This window comes from Protomyctophum bolini (genome assembly GCF_963924005.1).
Source record: "Protomyctophum bolini genome assembly, chromosome: 19".
Taxonomy (NCBI): domain Eukaryota; kingdom Metazoa; phylum Chordata; class Actinopteri; order Myctophiformes; family Myctophidae; genus Protomyctophum; species Protomyctophum bolini.
In genome coordinates this window covers 23,775,123-23,791,435 of record NC_137880.1, presented here as the reverse complement: position 1 = coordinate 23,791,435, position 16,313 = coordinate 23,775,123, and the positions used below count along the sequence as shown (strand labels likewise).

The following is a 16,313-nucleotide window of genomic DNA, read 5'->3' as shown; positions in this document are numbered from 1 at the left end:
AAAGTTTGTACTAAATGAACCTTTTTTTTTTTTAAAGAAAACAAAGTACTCCCAAAGAAATACAAAGACGGGTGTAAAAATGATGTTTTATGAAAACAATAATGTATAGATACCTGCATTTTTTCATCACCATGTACATTTAAGGTTAACAGCGGTTTTCCTAATGTAAAATTTACAACTCCGAGTGCCATTCATTTTTTTGTTCCAGCGGCTAATAATAATTTATAAAATTACCACTTGAAATGTGCCAGACATAATGCACTCTCTATGCCAGTGGTTCTCAAAGTGGGGTCCAGGGACTGTCTGGGTTCCTTCAGGGGTGTTCCAAATGGACCCTTACAGGTCTGTAACTTTGTACACTCTCAGAGTGTTTGAGAACCACTCCCTCTACACTCATTAGAGTCTACTCCACTGTTGCATTGAAAACAATGGAGCACACTGCTTTTACACGGCATTATCTTATGGAAGGGCTACACCAAGTTTTTGCCAAATTAGGTACCAGGATGATTACGGTGCACGTATTAGCCGTCACGTTTCAGCCGGTGTCTGTGTAATGCCTGATTTATATACTTGGGTTACTTGCTGGTGTTGGTGCACCGGCAACAAGCCAGTCTCCAAACTCACGAGTTGCGCCGCGTGTTGTGAGCTTGTAGATTGACTGTTTTCGGCGCGTGAATCAAGGATCTGAAAATGTGTCTGGCTGTCTGCAAAAAATGTCAAATGATTTGGTTGCAGGTAGCTTGTTTATAACTCGATATATTAACACCTGAGAAGAATAGCATTCAAAACATTTACTCCATTATATTACCAAAAACTGTCAAGTAAGCTCAGCTGGTGTCGAAAATCTGCAGCTCTACAAGCTCGCAACGTGTTGTGAGCTTGTAGAGCTTATATATAACTATAGATCTGCTATTTTCGGGGTGCAAACACCGGCGTGCAACCAAGTACAACTCAGGCTTAAGACAACAGGTGTCTGTGGCTCGTTCACAACTCGATATATATCAACACACAAGAGGAATTGCGTTCAGAAAATAGACAAACAATTACTCATGAGCTCTTTTACAGCCCCCTAATAAAATACACAGCAAATGTCCCGGGGTAGATGGAGGCCTGGCAGTGGCCATTATTCAGTACGCCTGATGATTGAGCACCAACTAAATAAACAGTGTGTGTATATATATATATATATCCTCTTGCTCCTCCCTCCTCAGTGGATCTTCAGGTTGTGGAAGTGATGAAATGTGGCGCCCAAAGCCCAGCTTGTCTCCACGTTGTTCACTTTCTTGGTCAACTGGGAGGGGGGATAGAACAACAAACAATGAAAATAACCCAACACCAAATCACTTAAATGCCTTTGTATTTATTGAAATAATAAAAAAGAAAGTAACATTTCTTTTGTTTAGTTTTTTGTCTGCAACGGTTTGGGCCGGGACAGAAATCAACTTATTTTGTGAGATTTTAATTTACTTGAACATAGGAGAGACATTGGGAACCAAATATGCAGAAAAAGCAAGTCGAAGCACTTTTCTACACATGTGGAACCTGATTTTAAAATGTCACATCTCAACACCAGATCAAGTGTACCATGCTGTGGGCTTTTGTTCAGATTGTTCACTCATGGCCTGAGTAGTCGTAGTAGTGTTAGTATGGTCTTTTGTGATGATTTTTGATTACATGCTATAGCATCACAGTTTTGCTGGTTTTTGACATGTTCTAGTGTGACCTTTTGATTATGTTTGATGGCATGTTACTGCTACTACTACTGGCTCTATGGTCGGAGTCGGACTATGGGGTTGCCGGACCATTGGCTGTCGGACTCTGTCGGACCAACGTATGCGCCCCCTAATAAACAGCAGAGTTACAATGGTGCAAACGGTGGCTCAAAACTATATGGATCAGGACAAGAGGAGAATGTTTTAACCATAGACATAAAAAGGTAGACGCCCCTTCCGGCTCTGGGGCGCGTGTCGCTGTTGAAGGGAAAAAGATCCCTGCCTTCAACGGAGACACGTTGCTCCAATGAACTCCAGCGGCCAATGAGGCATCTATTTTTTATCTATGGTTTTAACCAGCAGCATGTAGACAGTAGAACCTTCCGGAGCGCCAGTGAAATCCCACTCTGGCCAGCCAGGTGGACCCTCGCGGTCCCAGCACCAACGGTGCCGTTCAAATGGCACTTCACTTACCACCAGTAAATTATGATGCGGACGTAACACTGGAGTAGTGTGGAGGAGTAGAGGCAGACAGTGTGGTACTGGTATGTAGAATAGTTCATGCACAAAACCCCTTTCAAACAGCAATACCAAACGCACGTAGCCTACTGAAAAGAGTTGATTTCTGAATAACGAGACAAACTGAATCAGTTGTATTAAGTCTGCATTTAATTACAGCTGTGACCAATTAAAGCCAGTGGCATGCCTTGCGCATGCCTTGCGTCGCATAGGATTAGCCATGGTAAAAAGTACAACTTCTCATATAGCTCCCTTGCGGCAAATTAGGCTCGCAAGCTGTGTGTGTCTGTCTGTCTGCCTGCTTGCCTGACTGCCTGCAGTGGTGGAAAGTAACTAAGTACATTTATTCAAGTACTATACTTAAGTACAATTTGGAGGTATTGGTATTTCCAATACTTTTACTTCTACTCCACTACATCTCAGAGGCAAATTACTACTACTGCTGCTGCTATAGTAATAGCAGTAGCAGTAATAGTCCTACTATACCGCCACTACTACTCCTATCACAATATCATCACATAAGATATATTGCCCAGCCCCGTCTAGATACAATTCGGAACATGCCCCGAGCTGTTTCTAGAGCCTATATTCTAGGGGTGTAACGATATAGTAACTATCAAAATATCTATTTTAATTTGAAAACTATCGAAGTATATCAATTAGAGCTGGGACTCGATTAAAACAATTAATCCAATTAATCAGAGGCTTTGTAGTTAACTAATCTAGATTAATCACATTTTAATCGCATATCAATATTCAACCCGAGAACAGCGAGAAACCTTTTTTTTATGTTTTTTGGTATCCCAGTGAATCAATGAATAGTGACTACAGGATACAACTCATTTTCAACATTTTACTGTCATTATTATACCTGTTGTGGAAATAATAATAAAAAGTCACCCCATTCTGTGTTGCCTAGAACTGGAGGTCTGAAAAACAATTAGTAACGGTAACAAGTACATTTCAGTGACATCACAAAGCTGTACTTACTTCATATTGTTACTGTTTTTTGTCAGACCTCCAGTTCTAGGCAACACAAAATGGGGTGACTTTTTATTATTTCCAGTTTTCAGTACTATAGAAAAGCGCCCAGTGAGAAACGTTCCGCGGTGAAAAAAAAGGTGCGATTAATTTATCTGTAGTTAATCGCGATTAATTTCTCTGTACTTAATTAATCTAAATTAATCGCAATTAGTCCCAGCCCTAATATCAATATGTAAACGGCAAGTATCGTAGTGTTTTGTTTTGCAACGGAAATAATCGGAATCGAATAGTTTTGCAATGGAAATAATCAATTTTATCAATACCCTAAGTCAGAGGTTCTCAAAGTTTTTGGCTGGGGACCCCCGGAAATGCTTTGGCCATGCCCCCCTCCCCACCACCAATACAAACTGACTGCAAAAATAACCTTAATAGAGAAAATATAAATGAATACTGAAACCAGATATAATAAATATTAAAAATAAATAAAAAGAAATTGGGGACCCCCCCAAAATAATTTTGCGACCCCCGAGGGGTCACAACCCACGGGTTGAGAACCCCTGCCCTAAGTACATTGTAAAAATAAAAAGATGGGTTTAATTACTTTCTAGGGCTGTCACGATTCGCCTAGTCCACGATTCAATTCAATTTTCGATTTGCAGCTCACGATTCGATTCGATGTTCGATTCGCCTAGTCCACGATTCAATTCAATTTTCGATTTGAAGCTCACGATTTGCTTCGATGTTCGATTACATTTTTTCAATCTATTTTTTAAAAACCTCCTTTTTCAGCATTGAGGGCTATATTCATTATAATTTAGGCCAATATCTTGGTTTGTAAAGAAAAACACTTGTTTCCCAATAAGTCATATTTATTTTCTATAAATAACAAATCAGAATGAGAATAATAAAAGGTTTAACAACTTTGGGTTTTATGCCCTAACATTTTTTAAATGTTTCTTTAAGATGAGATGACTTGTAACATTCTTGTTAAGCTCTAAGTAAGTAAAAGAAAGGAAAAAAAAGACAAATAGTATATAGACCCATCTGTTGTTAGTGCAATTTGATCTGCATGGCTCAGCCCTTCAGTGATTTGTGCCCTCACTTTATCATACATGCCAGGCAACACACGCGTGGTCATATGCGACCTGCATGGCATTTTGTAACGTGGTTCTGCTGTTCTGCAACTCTCATTAAATATTGAAAGCCAGCGTTTTCCACCATTGAAAGTGGTCGCATGTCTGCAGCTATGCAGACCGCAACTCCGTGCGTTAATTGTTTTGCACGGGGCGAATTAGCTGAGAGCTTTTCTCTATACGAATCTAGAATATAGTTGGCTGTGTTGTTGTCTTTGTACAATCGTCGTTGGACAGATCGATTTCTTTGTGATGTCTGCTAAGATGCTGGCCCATATTTGACGTGTTGCCTTATTTCCGTGTATCATCGTCGTCGCTGTCTAACAGCACTGGCCATGTGAAACGCAACAGCGGTCTCGTTCTCTCACGTCAACTCCTCTCTCCTCTCTCTCTTTCTCTCTGTGAGTGTGTGTGTGTGTGTGACTGACTGTGTGTGTGTGGCACGGCTCCGATACAGCTGGCTTTCGTCTCTTTTTTTTCTCCATGCATTCGCATGGGCGGAATGGCCCGGCCGCTCGCGGAAGTAATACTGTATGTGTTCAAATACAATGTCCATCTATTTGCCAGAGAATCAGTGTTTACTAATTTATATCCATAATAATTGTTTCTCTTAAAAAAACCTGCACTATCCACAAGTTTCACACATATTTAATGTATTTTCTAAATAGTTACCGGTACTGTATCGATTTCAAATCATTGAATCCTATCGCCATAATGAACCAATATCGTCCATGTATCGTCAACCATGTATCGTGATACGTATCGCTGTTAGAATGTATCGTTACACCCCTTCTAGACTCCATTGTTATTGTGACGTCTTACTGTACCTGCAGTACAGTGTTCTCCTTGAAGCCAAAGCCGTCCTTGAGCAGGCAGGTGATGTAGGTCAGGTCCATGCACAGGAATGGACTGGCTGTGCCGTACTTGGTCATCTTGTTGCAGACTGTGACGACACAAAGAGAACAAACGTTGAAGTAATGCCTCTCTGTTTACGGCTTGGATAATAAGTCATCTGTATGCTGCCGTGTGGGCCGAGGGGCAGGGTTTTAAGATAGGGCAGCTGAAGGGTGGACGGACTATTGAGATGCGTCCCTCGTCTCAAGTGCATGACAGGTCTGTAATGGTGATTAGCGTTGCTGTCGGGCAGAAACCCTGTATCTCCATATTTCAAGTATTACTTAGTTAAACACAAAAGTAGCCACGACGTATTGTGATGTGGCAAACTTGCAACTTGCAATTTCTGCTATTTTTGAAAATGTTATTAAAGTAAAAGTTGTTAAAGTGTGTCTGTGGGTTTTTAGAAATATTGAACCAATGAAAACTAACAGGTGCTTGTGACAAAATAATATCTACAATGGAACACAGGTTATTATTTTTCATTCCTGAGAAGTAACTGTTTTGGACATACAAGGTTTCCACCCGACAGCGATCGCTATGCATCACCGTGCGTTCCAGCACTCGGTGCTCGACTCACCCTCCTTAGCCCTCTTCTTGAAGTCTTTGACCTCCAGCTTGCCTCCTTGGCTCCCGTCTGCAACGAGAGGTGATTGGGGTCATTTGCGTTGCGTATCATGCTAATTCTATACACCATTAATTACAGTAAAAGTAGGCCTACACACATACACACACACGCTTCTATCATGCTAATAATAGTGTGTGCGCCCTTTTGGCTCGGGTCGGCAGAGAGGATAGTGATTAGTCTAATAACTACACACCTATAGGGCTGTCAAACCCACAGAGGCAGCTGCTGATGACTCATATTTCCCCGTCTCTGTCTGCAATTAGAGTGTGTGTGTGTGTGTGTGTGTGTGTGTGTGTGTGTGGGGGCAACCGTGTCTGTTCGCTCACCGATGAGGCCTGCATCCACAGCTCTGTCAAAGTAATAGGAGAATGCGTAGAAGACGCCGCTGTCCTTCAGTTCGTATGGCTGGTGGATGATCCCCTTGACCACTTTGAGGATCTCCTGATAACACAGCTTGTATCCTGTATAACCTGATGCAAGGCACAGAGACGCCACGTTATTATGGAACTATAATTATGAGAGATTTGTTTTTACATCCAGAGACCCCATCCAGGCCAGGCTTCAGATGTGCCTCCTCAGGAGACTCCATGGATCTGAACCCATTTGATTTTAATATGAAACATTTGGTTTCATATTATGGAACCATATAATGCATCTATATTTAGTAGATTAAAATCTGCAATACACTGCACTAAAATGCTTTTTACCTAAGCACTCCTTGGGTGTTTAAGGTGAACGTTGAATCACTTCTTTAAACCCAAGGACATTTATATTTGTTAGAGTAAAGCATCTTAAAAGGAATAGATTAGGTTTCTCCACACTGATCTTGATTTGTTAACCCCAAACAACAGATTGGGTGCTTGTATTCATAGCACAATCGGTTCGCACCATCTGGGATCCCGCTGACTTGATAGGTGATTCCTCCAAAGCTCCACTCATCCTTGAACTTCTTTGGCAGACAGGAGCTTCTGAAGACCCGCCAGTCCACATCTGGAGAGGAGAAACACAAAGACTGTGTTTAATCTCTGGGTTGACTCAAGAATTCACACAGCCGGTTTCTGTGGTCTTACGGCGCAGACAGGGGAACGCCAAACTAATAGACAATGAATTCCACCCAAGCCTTTTGGCAATCCAAGGAACTTCCTATTATATCTCAGCATCTCACTGGAATTGCTGATTAGAAAGGAGGACCTTAGTAAACCCCTCACCCCAAACCCAAAACCTTTAAATTGCTGTTGTTGGACACAAACGTCTTATCTCCATATTAAAATATTTTTTCATACCATTTTTTCACCCATTAATGCCATACTTGAACATACTATTACTACAGTGTCACACAAAAGCATCACTAGTAGCAGATCCACAAGCTCGAAATGCGGTGCGAAGCGATCCGTTTTGGGCTTGTACATCTGTTACTTTTTAATTTGAACAGTTTTGAATTGAACAGTTTGACATGTTTCCACCCAACAGAGACAAAAAATCATGAAAACGAGGAAAAGAATAAAAAGGTACTTCAAGGCTTCAAGCATTGACGCTCGAAAAAGTAATGTGAAACCTGTGTGTCGCCTGCCTCGTGGAGTCACAGCTAATGGAAACCAAATAACCATTCATTCATGTACCTTCTGCACCCAGAGCTCCCAGGCTTGCCAGTCGTGCTGCCATCAGCCCGTTCCCCAGATAACTGCAGGGAATCAATGGTATGAGTGAAGAGAACAAAAAGGTAATAAGACACTGTCACACCGCAATATAATGTACTCTGCAAACAAACTAGATACCCCCACACCACAATGTACAGTAGCACATTAGTACAGTACTCTGCAAAATAGATAGTATATCCCTGCCCGCTGCCCCACTTTCATTTGATCTATGTACTAATGGCAATCCGAACAAATGAAATGCTCATTATGGAAAGATCACATCCGTGTGAAGTGAGGGGCGCTCTTATCATCATACATCATCTCATTCTGGCCAATCACAATTTGCGTCCTCACCTTTGCGTCAAAAACACTCAAAGCTGGCCATTCATTGTCAATTTGTCAATGGCCTTCAATGTTTGTGTTTACACAAACACTAAATTCTGGCCATTTATTGTCAATGGCATTCAATGTTTGTTTACACAAACCCTCAAAGCTGGACATAGGAGGGGCTAGTGCCCCTCAAAAACTTTTTGCCCTCTTTCAAAAACAGCTAAAATGAGCTAAATCTATAAGCTCACAACGCATTGCATCATGACATGTTGTGAGCTTGTATAGTATCTGCTATTTTCAAAAAAGATTTTTGCCTATAATGACTTGCCCAAAACAATTTGAAACAAGTTGTTTCTCTGGAAATAGCAACGGCACTTAGGTCATCTGACTCACAACAGTAGGTTTTAATTGGAGTCCCAAGTGCAAGAAAACTGCTCTATGGTGGAGGCCAATTATAATTACGTAGGCAGAAGCTCACTATTGGGTAATTCTTAAAAAATAAGAATCAAGTCTGACATTACTTCCAAACCATATTTCAGCACAGTTGTCTCTTGCAAGTAGGCCAACATCTCTGAAGCTGGAACAACAAAGCTTTTATGGAAGTTAGTACACATTAGTTGTCATACCGTTATAATGCGTTTTTATTTGCATTTGAACATGTATTACCTGTGAGTGTATAGCTCAAACGTGGAATTGAACATGTCGAATCTGGCAATGTAATCGTCCGGCGGGGCGCTTTCAACTGTTTTCTACGGAGGGATATCAAATACTGTATGTCAGATCACAATTACAACATTATTTCAAAAGAATGACAGGAAAAAGCAAGTTGAAATACAGATGACGAACCTGTGATTTCGGTAGGAAGGTAATCTGGGTAGATCCCCCACCCAAATCCAAGATCCCCACAGTCTTCTTAGTTTGTGAATTCAGGTGACCTAAAAGAAAGAGAGAAAAAAAGGTCCCTGGTTTAATCCAGCAGTGAACTCTGCAGCGCACACACAGGGACGATTAGGAATCAGCTACACTTATAAGATGTTATCTTCAAAAGGGCCATTATGTAACCAGGGGTACGAAATCTCAGCTTTGTAGCTGATAATGAGCCAAATCATGCAGTCATGCAAGGTAAACACGTTCAGCTTCTATCAGAAAATAACTGCAGAATTATGTGAAATTATATGTGCAGCCGAAACCTTCACTTAACCTCTTAAACCCCATATACTTAGTTGGCCAGGGTCCCCCAGGGCTCTAGACTTGGTCTTAGGGTTGGGCGATATGGAGAAATATAATATCACAATGTTGTTTCATGTGGTTTTTAGGGTTATTGTTCAAGTTACTTAACATTACAAGTTCAACCACCTACAAGGTAACAAGTCATGAGTTTTAAGTTAGTTTAGTATGAGATCTTTTTTGGAGGGGAGCTGCTCAGATCGTGGGAAATTGAGTAGAACTGTCTTTGTTGGTTTGTGTAATTTGTGTGTAGTGCTTAACTACATAATAACTTTGGCTACAGAGACAACCAAATCCCCCCCCCGGGATTTACAATGTTTTCTCAAATACTGTATTCATGTACGTAGGAGACCATGTGGACTTGAGTTTTCAGAACTCACCAGTCAGAAAGTTGATGGCTACCCAGGCCAGGATTCCTACATCGCAGATTAGCAAACAAACAAAAGCAAGAAACGGATAACAGTCATTTTCAAGAAAAGCTAACAAGACCGTTTCAGGGAAGATAACCACATGATTTCATTCAAAATTGCAATGCTTACAACATTACATTAACATACATTAAGTGTAAACACCTGGAACCAGAGCTATAATTCACAAAAACAAGGTCAAAACGCTGACAAATCAATAACACCATGGCACAACGTGTGGTTTAAGTCAGAACATCAAATCTTTTCACCACATAATTGCAGCCTGTTCAGGTCATAACAGTTCTGTAGCCCCAAAACAATTACATTTTCTAAAGTGTCATCATAAAACATGGCAATAATCTACTGTAATTTAGCTAATGTCATAAATAGTTCCAAGAAGGAAATGTGCGTAGCATGCTAGAATTTCTCTGATGGCACTGTGCGGGTGCTGCAGAAACAAGCATAGTGACAGTGGGAGCTGATGAAAGGCTTTGGCTGCTGCTTGTTGGGGCCAAGGGTGACCAGACGGTACCTTCGTTTGTGCCGTTCATTATGCTGACGCTGTCGTCTGACACCAAGAAGGGAGATTCATGAAACACATCCAGGACCTGAGAGAGAGAGAGAGAGAGAGAGAGAAATCAAGAGGAAAAAATAGAGAAATCAAGAGATCAACACAAAGCAGGGGAGAGAAAAATGAAGTGAGAGAAAATTACAAAGAGGAAAACATTGTACAGTGAAAGGCAAAATGAAGACAGCGAGGGAAAAAGAAAGCGAGAAAAAGCGAAAAAACTGACTTAATGTTATCTGCAGTAATGGTAGCCCCTCCAGACATGCCCTCCACAAGACGGGGATTAATTAATTTCCCCGTGGGGGGGATTAATAAAGTATCATATATCTCCCACAATGCCTGGGGGCCATCCATTATGCCTTATCCTCATTGAGAGCCCTCTCTCCACACTAAAGCTCACTCCACGGCGCTCCTGATAACAATGCTCTTCCTCCTTCAACACTCTAGTACCTGTCACCCCCCCCCCCCCCCCCCATCTCTCCCAGGCTGTGCAGATTGCCCCGCTACTCTTCTTCCCATAATAACAAGTCAAGTCAGGATAGCTTTCTGTGGCGATGATCACTCCAGGCAGTACAAGAGAGACTAACGCTGCGCTTGGCATTATCTTCTCCTGCCTCCTGGCTGTTCAAGCAGCGCCGCCGGAGCATAAATTATAATCCATGGCATGCACGATGCTTTGCCAAAGAATAACCGATCTACAAGCTAACGACGCATGCCTACTGTAGCTCCTTTACCTGGTCCAGGAGAGCTTTGGCTTTGTCTCCAGGCAACAGCCGGAGTCCTGCCGTGGCTCTGAGGACCACCGGCGTCCTCTTCCACTCCAGACGAGGGACTGTCTTCCTGGCCACCTTCAACAGCATCCTCACTGTGTGACCGCCCTGTGTGGGGACAGAGGGACATCAGTCTGTGACTGTCCTGTTAGGACAGACAATCATCACTGTATGACTGTCCTATGGGGACAGAGGGACATCACTGTGTAACATCTCATCTACACTGCCAGCGATGCGCGCGAGCGAACAATGAATTCTCATTAGAATACATGTTTTTCAATGAGACTGTCCTGACGTACCCTGAGCGTGCAGCGATGTCGTTCACCCCTCCTATATTCACTTGCAGAATCTCTATTTGAGCGAAGTTTAGCGGCTCCAACACCGTTATTGGTTGAGATCTACACGCTACTATTTATTGGTTACTAGATTGTTTCAGGCTACGTTGCAAGGATTGAAGGCAATGGCCGACGCTCCATATCAGGACAGTTGTTTGTGTGATATCGCCGTCGGAACACTCGGCCCTTGCCTGTGTAGATGAGGTGTAACTGTCCTGTTAGACAATCATCACTGTGTAACACTTCACTTCACATCAACAAATTAAAAAAAGAACCAAACAATTAGAACCAAACAGTATAGCACAAATCAGACAGGATGCATTTTCACACTGCAAAACACAGGGTGCCTTTTATGTGCAGCCTACAAAGCAGAGCAGCTTGCAGCACCTTTTTTCCTTTTCAACCAAAACATGAGGCGCATAGATAAAAACGCTGGGTGCACTAAAAAACTTCACTAAAAGTTGAAATAAGAATTACAAAAAGATGCCCCCAGCCGCTGAAACGCATCCCGTCTGATCGGGACCCAAGTCTTAAATCATTTTTGAAGGTTTTCTTTATGCAGCTTCAGAGAAAACAGCACTTTTTATGCAGCTCAACTGAACTGATTAGTACTGACAATTAACTCACCATCTCTGGTGAGTCAGCATATGCTGACAAGCCAGGCTTTATGGAATGGAACATCTCATTGTCCAAAACAGGCAGCTCCGCTAAAGAATACAACATATACAGCACGCATCAGTTATACAGCAGATATTCAAAACATTCAGAGGACTTTAAATTGGCAGTTGGTATACATATATTGTGCACTGTGCAGCATTGATCTCATTCAAGACAATTCAAGTTGACTCGTGTGTCGTATTTAACGAAATACAGGTTTTATATAACTTGCAAAACAGATTAAATTAAATATAATCTGCAGGTATTCATTTGCTGTTGTGCAATAGGGATTCCCAGAATTTCCCACCTGTCAGTCGACATAGTATGTACTAGCATCATGCTGTTTAACTTGCTTGTGGAATTTAAATACATGATTCAAATCTTTGCTGTACAATAAAATTGACCTCACAGGCTCACACGATCTGCTGCATTCAATATAACAAAAAAACATTTTTTTTAAAGACAAAGTAAACAATACTAACAGCAATGTGTGCCAAGAGAGGCCGGTTCACACGAGCCAGGCTACCTGAGTCTTTCTGGATGAAGGTATACACGTGGATGCGCGTCCCCGTGCTCCCTGCGTCGAACATCACCGCGTAGAAGATACGGCTGGAGTTGGCCGGGCGGCTGAGTGCGGGCAGCAGGCTGCCGATGCTGTTGGTCAGCTCCAGGAGAGAGGTTTTGACCTGGGCATGGCTCAGCCCCACCATGGCCAGAAGCACCAGCAGAAGCATCACATTTACAGGCACCCCGGGTCTCATCTTCACGCTGGAAGAGATCAGCAGAGAGGCACGATGATGAAAGATCAAATGAAAACAAAAGAGTTACCGGTGGCGTGAGTGAACCGAGGAGACAGCGCAGAGAATGAGGAGCTCGGTTAGTGTCTGCTCTTATGAAATGTGATGTCCCAGGGTGACCGGCGGGTGACAGAGGAGTATGGGAGTGATCAAATGGAGCAAGGTGAGTTAACCAGATGAAGTTATGTAGCCTGCGGTTTCACCACGCCCTTGTAGCCACTATAACTAACCACAGAGGAACATCCCTGCAGTAGCTCACTGCAACGTCTCTGGCATGCATGTTGACTCAATCAATGTACAGGAAGGAATCATGTCATACATCTTATTTGTATAACTATGATATTGATAGGGCTGCCGTAAAATAGCTCATTCAAGCAACAAAATGAAATCCCATTTTAAACAAGATTGTGGCTTTGTGCATGTGATCTACAAGCTCAATATGTCGCAATGCGCCATGTTGTGAGCTTGCAGACCAGGTGTCTGTGCTATTCATCATGACTAAGTATAATTATAGGAATTATGTGGGTGATATTTGCTAAGATTGGCAACGAGTCCCAAACCAGAGATCCATCACTATGACGTATGACATTAAACACAAAGGAAAATATGTTGCAAAATATGTAGTAGTAATAGTAGACTTGAATTAGAAGGAAAAATCTGAACTCATGTTTGTGGGGTGTGGGGGTTAACCAGTGAGGATTCAGGAATCGGAAGACAATTTATTTTATTTTATGAGAATACATTAAAGCAGGGGTTTTCAACAGGTGGTCCGTGGACCACTGGTGGTCCCTGCAAGTATTGCATGTGGTCCCTGACCATTCATTTAGTAATGTAGGATTTGTTGATTTAAAAAAAAATGTCTTTCCACTAGTTGAGAAACAGTGAACTGAATGACCTGGTGACCTATGATGACCGTCCATGTAGTCATTTACTGACAAATTGAAGGTCAAGAAATTCAACAGAAAAAGGGAGTTATCATCTCAAGAGCGGGAAGTGCAGCAGACTGTCTGGTTGAGTCATTATTATTAGGAAATTATACTTAGTCAGTGGACAATTGCTTGAAAAACAGTGGAATGTATACACATGGGAGGCATAGCAAGTGTTACAAAAGCATTAATCTTAGCCCTTACCCCATATCCCCACCCAACACAGCAGTGGTCCCTGGTTCACAATCAGTTGAAAACCCCTGCATTAAAGAAATACTCCCCACCAAGACTCAACAACCCATCTCCCTTCTACCTCTCTGAACGACCTACACCTCCATGTCCCCACTCCCACTCCCTCAGGTCCGGGGACCTCCTAGAAACCCCCAGGACCAAGCACCTAACCAGGGGTGATGCCAACCTCCTAGAAACCCCCAGGACCAAGCACCTAACCAGGGGTGATGCCAACCTCCTAGAAACCCCCAGGACCAAGCACCTAACCACGGGTGATGCCAACCTCCTAGAAACCCCCAGGACCAAGCACCTAACCAGGGGTGATGCCAACCTCCTAGAAACCCCCAGGACCAAGCACCTAACCACGGGTGACGGGGCTTTCTTAGTTGCTTTCTGTGGAACTCACTGCCAACCGACATAAAAACAGATGCTACAACCAATCTCAAAGCCCACCTTTAAAGTCTAACCCCCCAAAAAACCTGTTTCTTTCCATTGTTTTACCATTAGATCTTAACAGTTTTTAGGATTATTCTGTAGCCCATATTTATTTATTTTATATATTTAGTTATTTGTTCTGTTTATGTATTGCATATTTTAGTAACTATAAGTACAAAGGTGCTCTATGTTTGATGTATTATATTTATATTCATTATTAACATTAATAGTAAACAAAATAAAATGTCTGGGTTTCCGAGGCTATAGTAAACATAGTTCACTATAGCTCAGATATAGTTCAGATTTTTGTTTTAGGCCTAAAACAAAATATATTGTTATTGCAGTCTGTATATACAGTAGTGGGGTAACAATTTATTGTGCATTTCATTTAAGGGGCTACAGTATGTTAAGTTCCGGTTGCATGTGTATAAAAACATGTGGCAGATCCGACTCAGCTTGACACTATTCAGCTCTGCCTCCAATATTAATTAATTGGAGCACACTGACACTGCCAAATGTGGATGAGTTTCACTGCAATGCTTCCAAGAACATGTTTTTCACACTAAACTACAGCACACTAAATCTGAAGCTGTTAAAGGTAATACTTCACCCCTAAAAATGAACAATTTTGTATATCAACTTTTCTTTCCTGGATTTGTTTTTTCCCCCACCTGGTAAATGAAGAATCCAAAAACTGAGTGAATGCATGATGAACTGAAGTTAACTGGGGCAAAGTTTTAAAAGAGCAAAACTGTATTCAGTAATTACAGTTCTATGCTCAGTTGCTCAGTAGCAAGTGAGAAAACACAAAATCTTTAAATTGCTATATAGAAAACATTTCTGGACAATTTAACAGCCTCTTCTTGCACACAAAGTACACACCGTCTCCAGGTATTCAAGGCAACATGTCAGAGGTGAATAATGGTCCATATAAATAAAAGGTTGTAATTTTAGGGGTATTTTTTTTACCTTTAACTTCAACCTGTCGTCCATATTTTGGGCATGTGACAGTCTTCAAAAATGTTCACAAATTGTAAATCAGCTATTTTCACTATTTTGCTTGCAACATTTTCTTAGGTGTAGGACAGACCGATTGGTTTCACAACATGGGTCTAATAGCAATGTTTATAAATGGATAATAACGAAGTATTATTTTTGGAACATTCATAACCATTAATGATAACTCATAAGACAGGCCTTAAAAGCTCTGTATTATGAGTTATCAGTTATGCATATGAGTTATCATTGTCCTCATATGAGGTGTAATCGTGTCTCAAAAGGATAACGATCGGTGTTCAATAAAAGTTTCAATAAAATAAAACCGAATCCAGCTGCCATGGCTTTAATGCCTTGTAGCCTATACTATAATGATCACGATCTTCTAGCATTAAGTAATATAAGTATGCAAAGATGTATTCTATTTTAATCAAGTCCATGACTCCATGTTATCTCGCTGTTTAAAAGGTGTCTACATGCCAGTGTCACAACGGCCATGTCATGTGTTGTACAACGTGTATTACTTTAGTTTGCGATGAGCAATTTGTGTTCCTCTCCCACCAACTGTTGTCAGCGTTTCACAACACAGCCACTGACATTATCGTTACAATTGATTACATCAGCTAGCAGTTAGCTATTACTAGCTTCAGCTTCTCCACCAGAGTAACTAACCACCGACTGACATAACGGTAGGCTACACTGTACACAGCTGTCACCTTGTAGCCTACGGTTACAACTTGTTCAAGAAGGGAAACCTGAATTAAACGCCACCACAAGCTCTTTATTGTTCCACCAAAATACACGAGGCGTCTACACAAACTGACACAATGTAATGAGTAGTTGAGGAGTAAAATAAGTAAAAACCACTCATCCTCACCATGATGTCACTTCTTCTGACTGGACGATATATGACGTCTGTCTGTGTGTGATGATGTTAACCGTCGGGGGCCCCTGTGTGAGTGTGAACCATAGACTGTAAAAAAATAGGTGTGAGCAGAAAGAAAGAAAGTGTCTATATGCACTTTCAAAAAGCCGAGACCGGTCACCGATCGAGTTAACCTAGCCTCGATACCCAGGCTTTCATTTCGTCTGCGCGAAAGATGAAAGCCTGGATTCTGGAATAAGCC

General features: G+C 41.7%; 1 protein-coding gene across 3 annotated transcripts; it reads right to left on the bottom strand.

The window, feature by feature from the left end:
• Positions 1 to 74: 74 nt before the first annotated feature.
• Positions 75 to 16,280, bottom strand: LOC308334486 (ectonucleoside triphosphate diphosphohydrolase 5-like). 3 transcript variants are annotated; one of them, XR_013965911.1, is made up of 14 exons: positions 12,328 to 12,730; positions 11,772 to 11,851; positions 10,774 to 10,917; positions 10,004 to 10,079; positions 9,445 to 9,480; positions 8,684 to 8,772; positions 8,504 to 8,586; positions 7,490 to 7,551; positions 6,759 to 6,860; positions 6,197 to 6,340; positions 5,823 to 5,879; positions 5,176 to 5,291; positions 660 to 1,291; positions 75 to 612 (listed from the first exon to the last, which is right to left on the bottom strand). XR_013965911.1 is itself a non-coding variant. In XM_080791276.1 (14 exons), exons 2-14 carry the CDS (start codon positions 12,560 to 12,562, stop codon positions 1,208 to 1,210), a joined length of 1,308 nt encoding a protein of 435 aa, XP_080647402.1. In that variant the 5' UTR covers positions 12,563 to 12,569; positions 16,064 to 16,280; the 3' UTR covers positions 75 to 1,207. The 3 variants fall into 3 exon arrangements, 2 of the variants coding, with proteins under 2 accessions (XP_080647402.1, XP_080647401.1); XM_080791276.1 differs by adding an exon at positions 16,064 to 16,280 and having other exon boundaries at positions 75 to 1,291; positions 12,328 to 12,569; XM_080791275.1 differs by having other exon boundaries at positions 75 to 1,291.
• Positions 16,281 to 16,313: the final 33 nt, after the last annotated feature.